Here is a 19433-nt window from a genome sequence, read left to right as displayed (position 1 = left end):
TATAATATGTATATAGTCATCTGCAAATAGTTTTACATCTTCTTTTTCAATTTGGATGCCTTTTTTTGGGTCTAATTTTGTCTAGAACTTCAGTACTATGTTGAATAGCAATAGTGAAAGTAGAATCCTGATCTTATTTTTAAAAAATTTTTTATTTATTCATTTGAAGGAAAGAGACAGAGAGAGCACACAAATAGGGGGAGAGGCAGAGGGAGAGGGAGAAGCAGAGTTCCCGTGGAGCAGGGAGCCCGATATGGGGCTCGATCCCAGGACCCGGAGACCACGGCCTGAGCTGAAGGCAGAAGCCTAACCATCTGAGTCACACAGGTGCCCCTAGAATCCCGATCTTAAGGAGATAGCTTCCAGTCTTTCACTGTATTAGCTGTGGGGGTTTTTTTGGTAAATGACCTTTACCGTGTTGAGGAAGTTATTCCTAGGTTATTGAGAGTTTTTATCATGAAAGAATGTTGGATTTTTTTGGATTTTAGTCAAATGCCTTTTCTGCATCAGTTTAGATAATCATGTCCTCCCCCCCTTTGTTCTGTTAATGGCATTATTATATTGATTTTCTTATACTAAACCACCCTTGCATTTCCAGGCGTAGTGTCAGTCTTGGTAATTTTAATCATTCTAGCAGGTTTCTCATTGTTCCAATTTGCATTTTCTTGATGACTAATGATATACAACATCTTTTCATGTGCTCAATAGCCACTGGTGTATTCTCTTTTGTAAAGGACGTCCAAAGATTTTTAACTGGATTGTTTGTCATAATATTGAGTTGTATGATCTTCATATATTCTGAATACAAGGCTTTTACCAGATAAAGGTATTGTGGATATTTTTTCTGCTGCTCAGCTTGCTTTTTCATTTTCTTAACTATGTAATTCCAAGAGTTCAAGTTATTTATTTATTTATGACTTTAAAGTAATCTCTACACCCAATGTGGGACTCGAACTCACAACCCTGAGATCGAGAGCTGCACCCTCTACCATCTAAGCCCGCCAGGTACCCCCAAAGAGTATGAGTTTTTAAAGTTCAGTTAATAAATTTTTTGGTTTGTATATTTTCGTGTTCTCAGAAACCTTTGCTTACCCAAAGGTTGGACAAAGATTTTCTTCTTTTCTTTTAGAAGTTTCATAATTTTAGCGTTTGCATTTGGATCCATTTATTTCTAGTTAATTTTTATGTGTGAGGTAAAGGTCTAAGGATTTTATTCCCAAATGGGACATGCAGTTGTGCCAGCTTCAGGTGTGGAAGACTTTCCTTTGCCCCACTGAATTACCTTGGAGCCTTCATAAAGGATCGCTGGTGCCCCTACAAGAGGAGGCATGTCTGGATTGTCCTTGTTGCTGACCTGAGGAAGAAAAGCACTTGTCTTTTTCAACTAGGTATTTGATATTAGCTGCGGGTTTTTCAGAAGAGCCCTTGATGAGGGGTGACTGGGTGACTTAGTTGGTTAAACGACTGCCTTCGGCTCGGGTCATGATCCCAAGGTCCTGGGATCAAGCCCTGCGTTGGGCTCTGTGCTCAGCGGAGAGCCTGATTCTTCTCCCTCTGCTTGCTATTCCGCCTGCTTGTGTGCTCTCTCTCTCTCTAATAAATAAATAAATAAATAAATAAATAAATAAATAAATAAATAAAATGTAAGAAATACCCTTGATCAAGTTAAGGAAGTCCTAGTTTGCTCAGAGTTTTTTGTTTTTTTTTTTAAAGATTTTATTTATTTATCTGACAGAGAGATAGACAGCCAGCGAGAGAGGGAACACAAGCAGGGGGAGTGGGAGAGGAAGAAGCAGGCTCATAGCGGAGGAGCCCGATGTGGGGCTCGATCCCATAACGCCGGGATCACGCCCTGAGCCGAAGGCAGACGCTTAACCGCTGTGCCACCCAGGCGCCCCTGCTCAGAGTTTTTATCACAAATGGTGTATGATTTGTATGCATTTGTTGGTATGGTAATACGGTTTTTCTTTCTTAAAACGGTGAGTTATATCGAAGGACTTTTGAACGTGAAAACAACATTGTACTTCTGGGATTAATCTCACTTGGTTGCAATGCTGTATTATCTCTTGTGTATATTATTAGATTGGATCGACTGGTATTCGTTAGGGATTTTGTGTCTAAGTTCATGAGTGATATTGGTCTTTAGCTATCTTTTCTTATTGACCTGTCTGGTTTTGGTCTCAGAGTGATACTGGTCCCATGAAACAAACTGGCAAGTACACTCTCCTTTCTGAGGTGTTCTGATCTCAGGGCAAAGGCAAAAAGCTGAGTTTAGGAGCTACTTCTGTTAGAACCAGGGAGAAGAGATACCTTTTCTCTCAGCACTCTAAACCCAGAGAGAGTTAAACTGTTCTAGAATCCTTCAGGAAATGTTTAACTTATCATAGCTTTTACAGGGCTAGTGCATGGAGCTCGATAAACGTTGATCTTTGAGGTTGTTAAAACAGCAGACAGCACTAGAATTTGTGCCATCAACCCTAGATCACCCTCATTCTTGCTGAGGGCGGAGACAACGTGATGGGATGGAAAGCAGACGGGATTGGGGAGATACAAAGCTGCACTGAGGGATGTGTGTTTTATGATGTAACCATCACATGCATACAGGTGAAAACACTATCTACACTGCACGGGGCAGTATACGAGGGTGTGTTAATATTAATTAAACCCACAGAAATCCACAGGAGTTAGGCAGGTCATGTCAGTGGGAAGACAAAAATCGGTCTCTCTTTGAACAGGGGGTAAATGCCCACAAAGCCAGCCTCTCAGCAAAGCAGCTTAACAATCAAAGGATTTCTTTGTTCTTTCCCCACCTTCCCTTGTTTCCTTCTCAATTCCTGCCCCCTCCGCACCCCGCTGCTCCAGCATGCCCCAATTCACACCTGTCCTTTTGAAACAAGGCCTGCCTTCCAATTTCAAATCCTCTCAGCATAATACACAGATTTATAGCTCAGAGGATTTTGATTTTTAAATCCGAAGCAATGAGTTTTTAGAGTAAATTCCAGTTACTGTGTCAGGCAGACAGGGGAGGGCTTTTATAACCAGAAGAGCTTTTCCGCAGGGACCTCTTAGAGTCCCAAAATAGACGGCCATCTGCATGTGGGGCCAGACCAACCTCTCAAAGCATTTCACTGTCTCTTTGAAGCAGTTTTTCTCAGCACCCCAGGGTTCAAATAAACTCTCTGAGACGCTGTGTTGGTGTCATTTTAAATTACAAGCTTGATCTGTTACCCTCAAATACAGTTTTTAGGGAAGATTAGTTACAAATAGTTGTCAGTACTTTCAAATGGCAGAAAAAATTACATTGTAGTAAAACTGGAATGAATTTTTTATGCGTGAGATAACAATTTCTTTTTATCACCAGATGGATTTACTCCAATTCATGCAATAAATGACTATTACATTTTTTAAAGTTGTCCTAATTTTTTCTAGTTGAGATTTCATGCTTATTTTAAGTCAAGATATCAGTATGCTCCTGAGCTCACCTCACGCTCCCTGGGAAGCGGTGAGGACACACACGGTTTGTCTGACACACAACTGGGCCCCTGAGAACCAGGTATTCTGTCTCAGTCCTTGTGCCCCAGTGTGAGGTCTCCGGTTTCAGGATCGGGTGGCCCTGGTGGCCTTTAGGCAAATGTGATGTCACAGATTTAGGACTTCGATAGTGACCTAAAAGAGGTGAACAGGAGGGAAATTCTGACTTATCTTGACATAAAACTGGCAGAAATCCCCACCACCAAATTCTCGAAACTAGGAATCACGAGGGTTAAACAGAAGAGGTTTGTCTCTGCTGGGGATGCCCCTCACAGCGGACTTGGGTGAATGTCTTTTCTAGAACCATGTGAGAGAGTACCATCAACATTTTACATAGTTTACATACAATCTGAATACAAATTCTTAAAATTTATAATAGAACATTAAAATAATCCTCTAATAAAATCAGCCTTAAGTATAAGGAATCTAAATTTCAGTCTCTCGTACACTTCTAAATAAATATCTTTGATCTATAATCCTTGAAAATATTACAGTTTATGGTGACATGATAGACAAGTCAAACAGTATTATAAGTGGAAATAAAAACATCAACTTAAAAATTAACAGGCCTAAAAATACACTGAACCAAAATTATAGAAAATCAAAACACTAAGCACATAGCAATTAAATACCTAGCATTGGGATGACCGAACGCATGCTCAACAGACTTCCAACTTATATAAAAAGCCCTTTAAAATTCATATAATCTAAATAAATAAACAGAAACACACAGGGAGGTACTGTACCAGCCAGTAACAACTAGAAAGTAAATTTCTCCCTTTCTCTTTCAAACGATCCTAACAAAAAACATGAAATAATGGTCACTTGCTAAAAAACTAGAATTCATGTGTTCTGTTTCTGTTAAAAGGGCTGCCTATGCTATAAAAAGCCAAAGCAAGGCTTTCTAAATGTTAGACCACTGTCCCTCAGAAAAGGAAATGCCACCGAACTGACAGATTGAAACCAAAGTCAGACACCTATTTAAGATATGATTGATTGAATTTTTGCTCAACGGCCCCATAAGAGGTCTAAATCAAGCCCATGATATGAATGTGCATTCAAACGTCTGAATGCGTGATTTGTTAATACTGGATTATACATGGTGATTTAATTTCATTTGCCAAAGTGGGAGTTTATTCTACATAAGACCAAAATTAAAACATCTAGAGCAGGAGCTAGTATCTTCTTGATCTTTGTATTCTGGTTCTTAGCTTCTCAGAACCTAGTAACAGGTGCTCACCTCCTGAGAAGTGAGGCCAGCTCTCATCATTCCTCAGGAAGCACTGAATCCACCATGAAGCTGGGTGACTGAGACTTAGAGGGAGCTCTTTAGGTTTTCCTCTTTACCTCTAGGCCTGTGATTAATTTCGGGCTAGTTAATCGAATTAATTGTCACAGATCTATCACAGTGTCTGATTTTAGGGCCGAGATTTCTAGCACTCATTTGTTCCACAGTTAAGCCTTCCTTTTGTGCCCATACATCTATAGTCACAAATAAAGATCATCTTTGTTGTTCTGCGTCGGGTATTCGCTTAGGATAACCGTCTGAAACAGACACGCACGCGGGCACACGCACACACACAATCGTTTCGCAGATGAAGAAAGGAATCTGGAAATAATGCACAAAGCCTAAATTACACAGCTTCCAAGATTAACTAAAAAAAAGACAATGAAACCGTAAGGTAACTCCTTCTGATTATACACAAACTTATTGCGTGATGGCTGGAAGCAATGTCTTTGGACCAACGAATGTAAACCAAGTGTCCTTTAACCATTAGCTTGACAAGGCAGCTAAAAATGGTGGGGCTCCACCAGTGCCCTCGAGATTCTGCTGGGCGAAGCTCGCTACACTAGGAAGCAGCACAGAGGGGGTGGACGTGCTCTCCAAAGACCATTCCTTCCATCCACGATACTCAGATCGACATGTGCCTCTGGGTTATTCTGAGAGCTCCTCTGGATTACCATTTAAAGCTGCCGTTTCTGGAAGTCCAGGGCTCCTCACCAGGGGGAGGGGACGCATGTTACAGAACTCCGAAAATAAAAGCTGTTTAGAAAGGTTCACTCTTTGATTCTCACTGCCAGCATGCCTATGCCTCCTGAGTGCTGCTAGGAGAGGTAGATCCAGTGTTTCAGTTCCGCCATTCCCTGCAGTAACTTAGTGTAATAGAAGTCCACGTTGTCCGCAAAGTCCGTACAAACTGGCGACTCCATGTCACCAAAAGTGCAGTACAATGCAGTTCCTCCAACACTCAGGAAAACCGTTGCTATGCACAGCAAGACCAGTAAAATACAGGAACCACCTCCAACTTCATCTGCAGACATGAGAACAGACTAAGGTTAAACTGATGCAACACGGAAATCCCAGTGTCTGCTGTCTTCTTGCTGATCATGGTAAGTAGACGTTTCTAGTTAACCTGAGTCCTCCAGGCACGGAGTCACTGACGGAAAGCTAGTGCATGTGAGGACTGCACAGGACCCACCTGCTAGTCACCACAGACACACGCCTGTCAGTCACCAGACACACGCCTGTCAGTTACCCCAGACATACGCCTGTCAGTCACCATAGACACATGCCTGTCACCAGACACACGCCTGTCAGTTACCACAGACACACGCCTGTCAGTCACCAGACACACGCCTGTCAGTCACCAGACACATGCCTGTCAGTTACCCCAGACATACGCCTGTCAGTCACCATAGACACATGCCTGTCACCAGACACACGCCTGTCAGTCACCACAGACACACGCCTGTCAGTCACCACAGACACACACCTGTCAGTTACCACAGACACACGCCTGTCAGTCACCAGACACACATGCCTGTCAGTCACCACAGACACATGCCTGTCAGTCACCAGACACATGCCAGTTACCACAGACACACACCAGTCAGTTACCACAACACACACCTGTTAGTCACCATACACATCTGTCAGTTAGTTACCACACACACCTGTCAGTCACCACAGACACACGCCTGTCACCACAGACACATGCCAGTTACCCCAGACATAGGCCTGTCAGTCACCAGACACACACCTGTCAGTCACAACAGACACACACACCTGTGGAGCCTGTCAATGCTAAAATGAAAACTAGCTCATTTATACAATGAATATAATTGATTCCATTAGAAAAGAAAAGAAGGGCAGTGCTTCTCTGATGTGCTCATAGCCTTATTTTAGGGTACAAATTACAATCTCAATATTACCATATCTTTGCAGTTCACATCATGAGCTTACCTTAAAGCAAGGTCAATTTGATATTAAACAATAAAAAAATGTCTTCGGGTGGGATCACTCTTGCATCTTATTCAATTTTACTCTTTTTTTTTTCCCTAATCTTATTTATTTGAGAAAGAGAGAGAGTGCAAGTAGGGGGAATGGCAGGCAGAGGGAGAAGCAGACTCCCCACTGAGCAGAGAGCCCAGTGTGGGACTTGATCCCAGGACGCTGAGATCATGACCTGAGCCGAAGGCAGACCATAAACTGACTGAGCCACCCAGGTGCCATTACTCAATTTTACTCTTATCATTTAATGGAACAGCAATGTTCTAGCTAGTATAGTGATTTCTTTATATTTTGCTTAATAATGGGCAGGTCTGTTTTTAATAAAAATGTCAGTATCACTCTGTCTATATTAAGAAAATAGCTATTCTTTTGTTGGAAAGCCTTAATGATCATTCATAATTAAAGAATTTTAAAATTTGGAAAAAGACTAAAAAGTTTTATGATCAGCACTATGAGAAAGTACCAGAACCTTCTTGAAAGGTGATTTGGCAGCATCCACTAAAACTTTAAATTAATGTATCCTCCTGACTGGGACATGTTTGAAATCAAGGGAGAGTGGGGGGACAAAGCTGAGACAATGGGTGTAAACCAGGACCGCCTCAGGGCAGCTGGACCCTATCACTTAGTCCAACAAATTCACTTCCAGGAATCAGCCTATAGAATCAGCCCATCACAAACTAGCATATTTACAGGCATGTTCACTGTGACAAAGTCTGTTAGCACAAAAAGTTGAGAATAACTCAGTTATTCCAGTTATAATGGAACATTAAATAATCATGGGACATTCATATAATGAAATAACATGCAATTGTTTAATAGGATGAAGTAAGTTTAATATATTTTCTCATAGGAAAACATCCAAGATCGATGGTTCAATGAAAAAGAAGTGAACCCATTTTGTGTTAAAACAAAAACCATGCATGAGTCAGTGTGTATGTACACACGTGCACACATATATACACTATGTTTCTTGAAAATACAGTAAGAAACTTCAGTTAGTACTTGGGGGAAACATTCAAGGGAAGATTGGAAGACTTGACACTGTTTCACTTCATTTTTTTTTAAAGATTTTATTTATTTATTTTAGAGAGAGAGAGAAAGAGACAAAAAGAGAGAGTGTGCACATGTGGTGGGGGGAGGGGTTGAGGGGGAGAGAGAATCCCAAGCAGACTCCCTGCTGAACGCAGAGCCGGACGCAGGGCTCCATCTCACGACCCCGAGATCACGATCTGAGCCAAAACCAAGAGTCGGACTGCACCACCAAGGTACCCCATCACTGCATGAGCTTTTTCATGATTAGCATATATTCCTTTTATGATATTTTATAAAACATTTTATAAAACATAATATAAACTATAAAGACTTTATTTGGAAGATTTTACAGGATTATGTGAATATATTCTTCCTGTAAAAATTTAAACACAAAGACATCTAAGAATCTAGGGACTCTCTGTTTTTCTCCTACTCCCCTCTCACCTAGGGGCAAAAACACTCTAGTGTGTAACCTTCCAGATCAAACACACAGGTTTCAGGATTCTTATATAAATAGGATTATGTAGGGACGCCTGGGTGGCTCAGTCGGTTAAGCATCTGCCTCAGGTTGTGATCTCAGGCTCCTGGGATTGAGCCCCAAGTTGGGCTCCCAGCTCAGCAGGGAGCCTGCTTCTGCCTCCCCCTCTGCTCCTCCCCCTGCTTATGCTCTCTCTCTCTCTAATAAATAAATAAAAATCTTTTTTTTTTTAGAAGATTTTATTTATTTATTCGACAGAGATAGAGACAGCCAGCGAGAGAGGGAACACAAGCAGGGGGAGTGGGAGAGGAAGAAGCAGGCTCCCAGCAGAGAAGCCTGATGTGGGGCTCGATCCCATAACGCCGGGATCACGCCCTGAGCCGAAGGCAGACGCTTAAGCGCTGTGCCACCCAGGCACCCCAATAAGTAAAAATCTTTAAAAAAAAAAACCCTTAAAAATAGGATTATGTAATTATATTGTTCTATGATTTACAAATTTATAGTTTAATAAATTTTAATAATCAATAGGTTTGATAATTTACATGTATATTTGCAGATATATTTTTCTACAAATGAATAAACATAATATCATTACTGTATCTCTTGGGGTTTTTTGCTTTTTTGGTCAGTTCAGTTTTTTTCACCCTCTTCTGTTTTTTTGGCATCATGCACTCCCACCCCCTCATCTATGTTAACCAGGTAGTGCGTGAAGTTTCCCACGTTTTTCTTCATAATCACACATTTCAATGTGAATATTTAAACACAGTTTATTTTAAAACATCTGTCTTGTTTGTTTTATCGACAGGCATTGAAACTGTTTGGAGCTGTGTGGCCAAAGCCGGAGGCAGGTGGCAGCCGAGCAGAAACTAAGTGACCGGGCTAAGATGTGATGGCCACGGAGTATATAGGTGTGTCATCTGTACATCCGGGCTCCTCCCGGTAAGCAATGATTCAGTGCCATTTGTGCAGAGAACAGAGCACTCTCTCTGGAGAAGCCTGGTGCAGAGGTAAAAGGACGGATGGGGATCGATCGTTTCCAAGGCTTCTTTATAACCGTAAATTAGAAGCTTTCTACTGGAAAAATTTAGAGACCTCTACCACTGTCACTTTATGTACCTAGAAGGCATAGCTACGTGTTTACTCTGTTATTTTAGCAATGCCATTGTTTTATAAAATCCAGAAGCCCGCTGAAAAGTTCTTGGCTGTATTTCCTCTCACCCTTATTGACTTAGGCCTCAGGTCTCCCTAGCAACCACCGCACACACGGGCCTGGGAGGAAGGGGTCAAAGGCGAGAAAGCAGTGTTACAGCACTTTGTCCCGTAGAGTCTCGAAGAAATCACCAGAGAGAATATCCTCGTAATTCAGAAATATTTCTCAGACCTACAAAGGAGGAGTATTAATGGCCACTTAAAAAAAAAAAGTATTAAAAGTATTAAGACATTGAAATGAGCTCTGAGCAGGCTGTCGGTGAGACAGGGAGGCCAGGAGCTGAAGTTTACCACTTGCTCACTTCTTTGAACAAAATGCACAGGAATAACAGAAGAGCTGATGACCGTTTGATTCTACGTGTTTCTTCACAGAATATAATAAAGCAACAAAGTACACATGTCCTTTTACCAACCCTATTACCAAATACGCTCCCGGGTCTGGACCCTCTCTCGGCCGACACCAAGAAGCAGCTCGGTGCTAGACGGGCCCCCGGGTGCTTTACCTTGATCCAAGTCATCGTCTATCTCCTGGAACCTCACTCTTCGTTTCGATGGTTTCTGCTGCATCTGGGCAGGATGGTCTCCTACACCCTCATTCCTCTTCTTTAATATAGAGACCAGTCCTTCCGCAGGGACAACCTGTCGGAGATATTCACACAAACAGTAAAAAAGACCAATTCTACTCAATAGGCACTTGAATTTCTATTATAGGTTTATCCAACTTCTACAGAAAAAAAACCCATCACAATCAATCATCAGAATTGTTCCAACAGATAATATTTTGACTTTATGCAGATGACCGCCAAATACCCACATCTGAAACTTGAGCGGCTCTCCCACAGCCCAGAGCCGACTCTGGGGCTCCGGGTCTGACGCAGCGCGCAGGGACTGGAAACCAGGCCCTCTGTACCCACCCGGCTCTCGTCTCCACGTCCCTGGAGGGCGCCTGTAACATGATCACTCACGGCCCCACTCTGCTTAATCATGAGTGCTGGCTTTTGCTGTATAACAGAGGCTAATGGTCCGCCACTTCTTTTTCCATTCACCAGCAATTTTTAAGAAATGAGCATGTGAGACGCAAAATATGTTTGATGCTATGAACTCAAGAAGCCGAGATGGAGAGTCGCGTGCTCTACCGACTGCGCCAGCCAGGCGCCCCCGATGCCAGCTCTTAACATCAAAATGGGCAGTAAGCTCAGTTCCTTTGAGACACTACGTATTTATGAAATTCTGCTCTACTGCTCAAAATATTGTAAGGACTTCTCTTCTGGAATATCTCAGAGCCAGTTTCCTCGGGATGTGTTACTTTGTAACACACAGAGGTTGGCAAACTATGGGCAGTAGGCCAAAGCCCCCTTGCCTACTTTTTGTAAATAACATTTAATCGGAACACAGCCAGGCCCACTCATCCACATACCCTGTAGGGCTGTTACAACCGCAGAAATGAGTAGCCCCAGCAGACCCTAAAGTCTAACATGTTTACTATTTGGCACTTCGGAGAAAGAGTTGGCTAAAATCTCCTGTCCCCACCTCCACCCCTTTCTATGCTGCCTCGGCCCCACCCCTTATTTAGCAATAAAGACAAAAACAAAAACCCTTGCCATTTAGGAGTTAAGAGACTCCACGGTGTAGGGAGAAGGGGATGAGTTGGTGGAGCCAGACTAGGAAGCAAAAGCCTCACTCCAAGCAGCAGGTTGATTCAAAGTTAACCTGTGAGTCAGCCTGAAGGACTAGCGGTAGGTGATGACATAGGTGGGCATTGTGGGCCTAACATGCAGATGTCAGTGACTTGCTGGGAGCAGGTCACTGGAAGCTCAGGGCTCTGCCTGTGATGTCATTTATCTGATCGATGGCATAAAATACTTAATGCGATTTCCAGCTCCAGCCAGCCATCTCTGATAATGTGCTATGCATAAATATTACTGATCCTGTTAGTTCTTTTTATAACTCAAGGCTTTTAGGGCCAAATGACTCAATATAATCTTCTACTGGGCTTCCCTGAACATGGGTCTATAGAAGCATTATCTCAAAAAAAAAAAAAAAATCAATGTTAGCAATTTATTCTTTTTATAAGAAATGTGTACTTCAGATGATGTCCTTCATTTGAGAAAACTAAAGCACTTCAGTGACATTAAAATGGAAAGTACAAATATGCAAAGGAATAGTCTTTCAAATGTTTCTTTAGAAACCAACAACAAACACCCCCTTTATCCAACATTAAAGAGCCCCTTTCTACGACAGAGTAGAATGATTTTACACGTACCACAGTGAAATGGAGAGGAAAAGAAGTCCTAATAAGTTTCTGAGGAGCAAGAGATGGAAAATGGAAATGACTTTTAATGGCTATATTACTACTAATGATGTATCACTGATATTCTTGTTATTTTTCATAAGTGTAGAAAAAAAGGGGGGGAAATTTTCATAGATTATTTTCACTATCTAGTTCTCCATAAAATAAAGTCATACATTTACCTACAGTGAATTCACCTAAAACCATAAGTGTTTTCAAATTGCTTTAACGACTAAGAAAAAAACAATCTTATTAATAATTGTGGGAAGGAAAAAAACAAAAAGAATACGTGTGCAGATGAGCCCCAGAGTGGCGTTCCTGTTTTATATCTTTGTGATATGAATTTTCAATCTGTAAATTCAAGAAACAGACTCAAATCATAAATCAAAAGACAGTGAATGTGAATAAAAGTATGTTGAAGGACTGAGTGAAACTCTGAAGTCATCTGGAAAGACACAGATGTGTTTCTGAGGCTCAGCAGCCGGTGAGAGTGCACCAGCCGGCTGGCCTCATCTGCAGCATCTGGCTCTGGAAGTCATGCAGTTAAGGAATACAAGCCTTCCCAAGTGGCCCCACCTTATTTACTGTGGGTGGTGACGAACTTTGGCAAGTTTTTGAAAGAGGGGAGAAATGAGGGTTGTGTGGGATGGGTCAACATTCTGTTGTGACACCCTCCCCCACCCAACCCTTAATTCTTGTCTAGAAATCTAACCACACCTTATGCTTTTTCCTTTTCATCTCCCACCAAAAACCGCTTGTTTCAGCAGGTGCACCCCAGTGTGAAGTGAGGGCGTGTGCTCTTTTCTCTCCTTTCAGTCGTGTTCAGGGACCTCCCGTGTTCAGGGACCTCCTCCAGGGACCTTTCTTTTCTCAGGGTCCTGCGTCCTATAGTCTATAGACATAGAACAAGGGGTGGTGGGACCAACTTCAGGCACCGGAGACGCGGGCCGAGGGGGAAACTCTTAGAAGACAAGTGGGTGTGCTCCTCTCTGTTTTGGCAAGGGTTTTGGGCAGGGGTCTTAGGACCTACCCCCAGCACAGAAATTCTACCTACCACATCAAGGCAATCAAATATAAAAAGTTTAAGAAACAACTTTGGCAGAGTTTTCCCTGATTCTGTGGTAGAAACGCAAGTAAGCCAAAGCAAGGTCAGGGTGTTTAGTTTGCGGTCTCACTCAAAAGACTGCCAAGTGTTTCTAAGTAAGTAGAGAAGATGATTTAGGACACATGGAAACGTGTCTTCTCCAAACTACTCTAAAAAAAATTTCAATGCCCTTTTTCCTCCTTTTTACCATAATGTCAGCATTAAAAGGTTAATTTTTAAATCTCAAAACAATAAAGCTTTTAAAAACCAATAAAATTTTTAAATTTAGTTTCCCACTTCAATTACCAAGTTTCTTTCCTATCCAAACAAGATATAACAGCCCTTCCACTGAGAACAAAAAGAACGTCTAAGCTGTAATTAATGTAATTGTCGCTGGTGGTACTCCATGAATAAGTAAAGAATTAAAAACAAAAGCAAAACAGAACATCCATCCGGCCCAGTCCTGTACATTTGCAAATAAACAGATCTACTGCGCATCCCCTCAAATATCAATGATCATCTTCAGCAGCGTTTTAAGAATTAACTGGTCATAAAAAACAAGACTATGTTACAACTTTACTGGCACACAGTAAATCCTAATGTGACAAGGAAAACGTTGAGAGGGGCTTGCTGTTAGAACTGGCCCCGCACAAAATTAAAGGAGAAAGCAGACACACGTAATATTCTTCTAATGATAGAGGCTGGCTCAATCCAGGACATCAAGGCTGGTGAATTTTGACCAGGAACACTGCTGGTTTCTGACTAACTTGAGAATTAACATTCACAAATCATATTCATATAGTGTAAGTAGATTACACGCCAGTGAGGTCACTCTAGAAGAATGTGTCAAATTTACCACCACTGTTCACTGAAGGAACGCGATGTTCCCTGCCTGCTCCTTTAGATTTGGGGTCCATAGTGAGACCTACAATTTGGCGAATTGGTACACATTTACACGACACGCCATACTGAATCTATCGCACAGGCATTATAAGTCCCATTTTACAGAACGAGCCAAGCTCAGGCAGCTAATATAATCTGCTTACGTTTGTCGCACGAGCTACCGGCAGAATTTGAATACAAGCTCATTAAACCTCTTGCCATTTTCTTTATGCGAAGAGATCTTATTCTCTACGACTACGAAAATTTTGCTTAGTGTCATCTGTTATATGTTGCAATTAAAGTGAGATGAACAGAATTTTCAAATAAACCTAAGCAGTTTCTTTTGTCTTTCCAAAGTACTTTATATCTCCTGCAACAAACCCTTACCTTACACAATTAAGAGACGCTTCAACTAATGGCTAAATCCACTGATCTAGCGACGTGGGGGAGGAGATGGGGAGATGTAAGGTCTTTTGTGTCATTCCATTAATCTGCAAGTAGATTAATGTCATGGCTCCTAACACAGCAAATTAATATTACAAGTCACACTGGAGCAAGAGGAAGCGACCATGGGGAGGAGAGCCACTTTCGGAAAGAACGCGGTGGGGACCTCCGACCCCACAGTGCCACATCTTACAACAGCGCAAAACGGAGAGAGCAAAAAGGAGGAAAAAACAAATAATGCTGAAGTCTGTCAATGCTGAAGTTTTAAAAGATGAGTTTAAAGAGGAAAAAGGTTTAAAAAAAAATAGGAGTTTTACCAAGTCTCTAAGTTTCTAGATTAGGCACTGCCTCGTGCTTTTGCGATTTACTTATCGGGACAACTTTGTAAGTACAAAACAGGGAAAGAAATAAGAATGTCAAGAACCACTCCACTTTTTAACCCCCAGTACACCGTTTAAATAGGTAGACTCCGGAACAAAACACTTGATTTTCCTGCCCTCAGACCTGCAGCTTCACCATATCCACGGCTGCAACCTGAACCGCACACTGGCTACTTCTCACCTCAACTGTGGCAATAACCTGATGGGTCTCCTTGCTTTGGTCCTGCCCCCGTACCTTCTAGTCTCTACAGAGCAGCCAGGAAGCAGATCTGATCACATCTCCTGCTCAAAACCACGGCTTTCCACCATTGACTGAATGTGATTCCGGTTCCTTACCCTGGTCTGGAGGCCCTTACGGGCCTCGGCTTCAGCCTCTGCGTTCCCCCGAACTCCCTGCTGTTCCCCCACCTTGTTCACTGTGCCCCAGCTGTGCTCACCCTCCCAGTGCACTCCCGCCACCTGGATTAAAAGAGCCCATTCCTCCACCCACCCCACCAGCTCCGTCTCTCTCCATCCCTCACCCTGCTGAGATTTCGGCACAGCCCTTACCGATATCTGAACCTACATTGTTTATTTTTTTAATTTTAATTTTATTTTTTAAGTAGGCTCCATGCCTAGTATGGAGCCCAACGTGGGGCTTGAACTCACGACTCTGAAATCAAGACCTGAGCAGAGATCAAGTTGGACTCAATCAACTGAGCCACCCAGGTGCCCCTACATTGTTTATTTTTATGTGAATTTATTTCTAGAATATAGTAGGTGCTCAACAAATATGCCAATAAGAAAATGAATACACAGATGAGCAGTTTCCATATAGACAGCACCTCACTTACACTTAGTTGGATAACACAGGTTTTCCATTTAACATAATCAAAACTAAGTATGTTTTCAAAGGTTATTTATTTTTCTAAATACACTAGGTTTAAAAGCAAACAAAAGCCTTGCCCTGTATAGATGACTGTTATTGACAATAACATGTTGGCTTTGTAGAAAATATAAAAATGTATTCAATAGGATCCCCACCCTTAAGGAGTTTGCAATTAGTGTAGAAGACTGTGTGTGCCCTATAAAAACAAGGAAAGAGGACAGTCCTAAATAGGGCTTAAGGTCAGGCAAGGCACGGGAACCTTCTCGCCCCCCTCTGTCACCCTACAACTAAGTCATTCATTTGCTTCTATTACCTGACTGGCCCCTTTGGGTATCAGTTTGAGACCCCAAATTTAGTGCTAACCTAAGACCATCTGGAGGGGGAGACGAAGGTGATATGAGGAATGGGAAAACTTACTGAGGAGCTATAGCAAAGGTCCAGGAACGGGCAGTTACGATGTAAATTAAAAGAACGATTACATGGAAAAGAGAAGCTGGGTGCAAGAGACCCAACAATCAAGAGGTTCACTGAATCACCAATTAGAAAGTTTAGAGGACAGGATGAGAAAGAAAGACAAGATGAGACCATCTGGCACAAGAAAAGGTAGGTCGTCCCTGGATAATCCTGGGGAGGCTCTTCAGACATGGACATGAGTCCTGGGTCAACCACTGTCCATGAAGCGTCTTCTACGATTGGAAGACTGCATTTCCTCGGCTGTAAGGAAGCGGGACTAGCCTGGCTCCCCTGTACGGAACAGCCACAATCACGGTTTCTAAAGCCCTCCTTTGGGCACGATCCACAGACCAGGTACCTACAGAATTTCATAAACTGCTGCTTAGCCCTGGCCTCCCATCTTAATCCCGTGTGGACTCCCACAGTGGCCCGTCTTCACGAGACTTCCCCACCCCAGCGATCTAGTCAAGAGATGAAGACTGCACAGCGGGCACTCTGAGGACACAGCTTCTCTGAAGATAAATCCAACAGCAACTCGGGGTCATCAGCATTCTCCCCACCAGAAAGTTTCAGGTTTTGTTTCCTGAGACACATGGACATCTGAAGATACCTAAGTAAATGTTGCCGATATAGAGTGGGGAACACGGTTTGCCCTCTTTCAGATTAAAAACTTTTTAGAGCCCCAAGCAGCAGCAAAGTGGCTTCTTCCCCAGCTATCACATCCCCACAAAGAGATTACACATGTACATATTAATGAAGAAAAATGAGTGGCTTATCTCCGTATGGCGATCATGCTGCTAAAATGTGCTCACGAAGGGGATCTCCTGAATTATCTACTATGATTATTTTCAATGTGAAAAGACAGATTAAGCTTCATAAAATATACCCAATATTCCATGTCATTCATTTAGAAAACAAAACAATTCCCTTAGCCCCACTCCCTCATGGAACAATCTACTACAAGATGAGTGGACTCTAATTACCAGTATGGGGTTGAATCATGACACCACCTTGAATTTGAAGAACATATTTCTTGTCAAGGGTTTGATGCCAGGAACAGCTGAAGAGTTTTTTTTCCTAAAAATTTATTTATTTATTTATTTATTTGAGAGAGAGAGTGTGCAGAGGGAGGGAGGAGGAGTGGGGGGACAAGCAGACTTTGCGCTCCATGTGAAGCCTGTGGCAGGGCTCGACTGCACAATCCTGAGATCATGACCTGAGCCCAGGAGTCAGATGCTCAACCGACCGAGCCACCCAGGTGCCTTGGAACAGCTGAAGGGTTTGAAGAGAAGATAACACAACCCTCCCAGGTTCCAGAACCAAGCAAGTCAATTATTTACTGGCATTATCAGGCTCCCTGGGTAAAGGGAGTTTGGGTTCTGACATTAAAATAATCATGTCAGAATATTATGGGTATTGCAATAAAATTTCATCTTTTCCCCAAAACCAGGATAGTTAAATTCAGCCAACCGATAACACTTGGACACCTGTTGGGAATGCAGGCTTTACATACAGAGTGACCCTATCTGAATTTTCAGTCGCTCCATCTGCAAAGTCATGGTACATACAGAAGTTACGTAAAAATTACTGAGGAGGGAACAAAACTCTCTACCTTGTGGACACTGCACATGTGATACACTTCTTATGTTAAAAATCTATGAAATGAGCCTAAATGTTTCTGATGCTTTTTAAAAACAGTGCTGGTTATACTTCTTTTGAGAGCGTGTCATGATCTTTTTTACGTAAGAAAGAACATCCGTGCTGCAGACACTAAGCTATCATTCTGCTTAGCAAAGTTGTTCTGGATTTTAAAATGCTCCTCAAGCCCAGAGAAGTTTCATTTACATACGTCTCTGCATCACTGAATTGAATTACTGTGGATGGTTTTAGTTCTCTATGAGAGTTTGCATGAATAGTTTCATCTGATGGGATGAACCTGGGTGTTTCAAGGACACAGCAAACGCTCGCTGGATCGGCAGTGGCTGTCAAGGCCCAGGAGCACCGCAGACAGAGCTGAGCAGTGCAGAAGCGGCAACAGAATAAAGGCAGGGAGACCAGCAGGAAGGGAAAACCTGGCAGTGAAAGAACATTCCGCCATAATCACAGAGGTGGGAAGAGTGGGGAGCAGCGAGGAAATCGGTGAGGGGCAGAGCCACTCACAGGAGCAAGGGCAGGGTGGGAAGAGAGACAAGAGGGCTCCCTAGGACATCCCAGCCACGTGGAGAGTATGTCCTGTACCCTCCCCTCGGTCATGGGGACAGTATGCTCTGTACCCTCCCCTCGGCCACGTGAAGAGTATGCCTTGTACCCTCTCTTTGGCCATGTGAAGAGTATGCTCTGTACCCTCCCCTTGGCCACGTGAAGAGTATGCTCTGTACCCTCCCCTCGGCCATGCGGACAGTGTGCTCTGTACCCTCTCCTCTATTTAATGTTTTTTAATTTTAAGAAAAAATTGTGGTAAGATACGTCTAACATAAAATTGCAATTGTAACAACTGAGTGGCATGAATTACATTCACAGTGTCGTGCCACCACTACCAGTAATGGCTTCTAAAATTTTCATCCACCCAAACAGAAACTGTACTCATTAAGCACTATGAATCAATTTCAAGAGGAAATTAGGAAGAAAAAAATCATAGTTTATAGAGGGCTGACTTGTAAATGGTAATAAGAATCTGGTTAAAATAAACAAATGAATGAAGACTGGATCTAAAGTGCTTTACTATTCTATCCAACTGTGTCAAGACAAAATGAAGACTAGTTGCTGGGGAGCTGACTAGAAGAGGCGATGCGGATGCCCGTGACCTCACAGCCGATGACGCGCAGGCTCCCACAGGGCTCCACCTTCCCGGGCACTCTGGTGCCCACTTTGCTCGGTTGCTTCTCCAGTTTCTACTTGAAGTTTGTTTTTCTCCCCACAATGATGATGCAGAATTAGAAAACAATGGCTATAGACGGGACATAAAAGCTTACTTGGAACAAACTATAAGATGAAAAACAGGAAGAGTAGCTGGTATCCTAATTTTCAGGGGAGGAAATAGCGACGTGGAGAGGTCAGCAGGAACCTGTAGGGCTGCTAGCTAGTGGGTCCGTATGTGACCTCAGACTAAGACCTCTCTTTTTCCACTGTACGAGGCCACCTTCCCGGGGGGCTACAGTTTGCATATGGCTTTTTTTTTTTTTTTAAGATTTTTATTTATTTTTCTGAGAGAGAGAGAGAGACAGAGAGCACAAACAGGCAGAAGGGAGAGGAAGAGGGAGCCCGCTGAGCAAGGAGCCTGATGTGGGGCTCGATCCCAGGACCCCGGGATCATGACCTGAGCTGAAGGCAGACACTTCACCGACGGAGCCACCCAGGTGCCCCCTTTTTTTCCCTTAATTTAAAAAAACTGTACTATCAAACAAAGAGTGGTCATCTTGATCCTGTCCATCATTTTTTGTTTGTTTGGTCTTCAGCAGCTTCGTTACTGTTTGGAGAAACTCTGGTTTAT

At 42.7% G+C, this 19433-nt stretch overlaps 1 protein-coding gene across 3 annotated transcripts in view; it reads right to left on the bottom strand.

The window, feature by feature from the left end:
* Positions 1–3190: 3190 nt before the first annotated feature.
* CNST (consortin, connexin sorting protein) overlaps positions 3191–19433 on the bottom strand; it is a 112630-nt gene continuing 96387 nt past the window's right edge. For 2 of the 3 annotated variants that reach the window (XM_026509547.4, XM_048225259.2), the window contains 2 exons: positions 10046–10181; positions 3191–5843 (listed from right to left, as the gene is read on the bottom strand). In XM_026509547.4, the coding sequence (XP_026365332.1) occupies positions 5638–5843; positions 10046–10181 (342 nt within the window). In that variant the 3' untranslated portion in view covers positions 3191–5637. Of the gene's footprint in view, positions 5844–7634; positions 9715–10045; positions 10182–19433 lie in introns of those variants that run through there. The other variant, XM_026509549.4, reaches the window with a different exon arrangement.

Source organism: Ursus arctos, unplaced genomic scaffold, assembly GCF_023065955.2.
Source record: "Ursus arctos isolate Adak ecotype North America unplaced genomic scaffold, UrsArc2.0 scaffold_2, whole genome shotgun sequence".
Taxonomy (NCBI): Eukaryota; Metazoa; Chordata; class Mammalia; order Carnivora; family Ursidae; genus Ursus; species Ursus arctos.
Note: the sequence above shows the minus strand (reverse complement) of the source record. Positions and strands in the feature narration are given on the sequence as shown.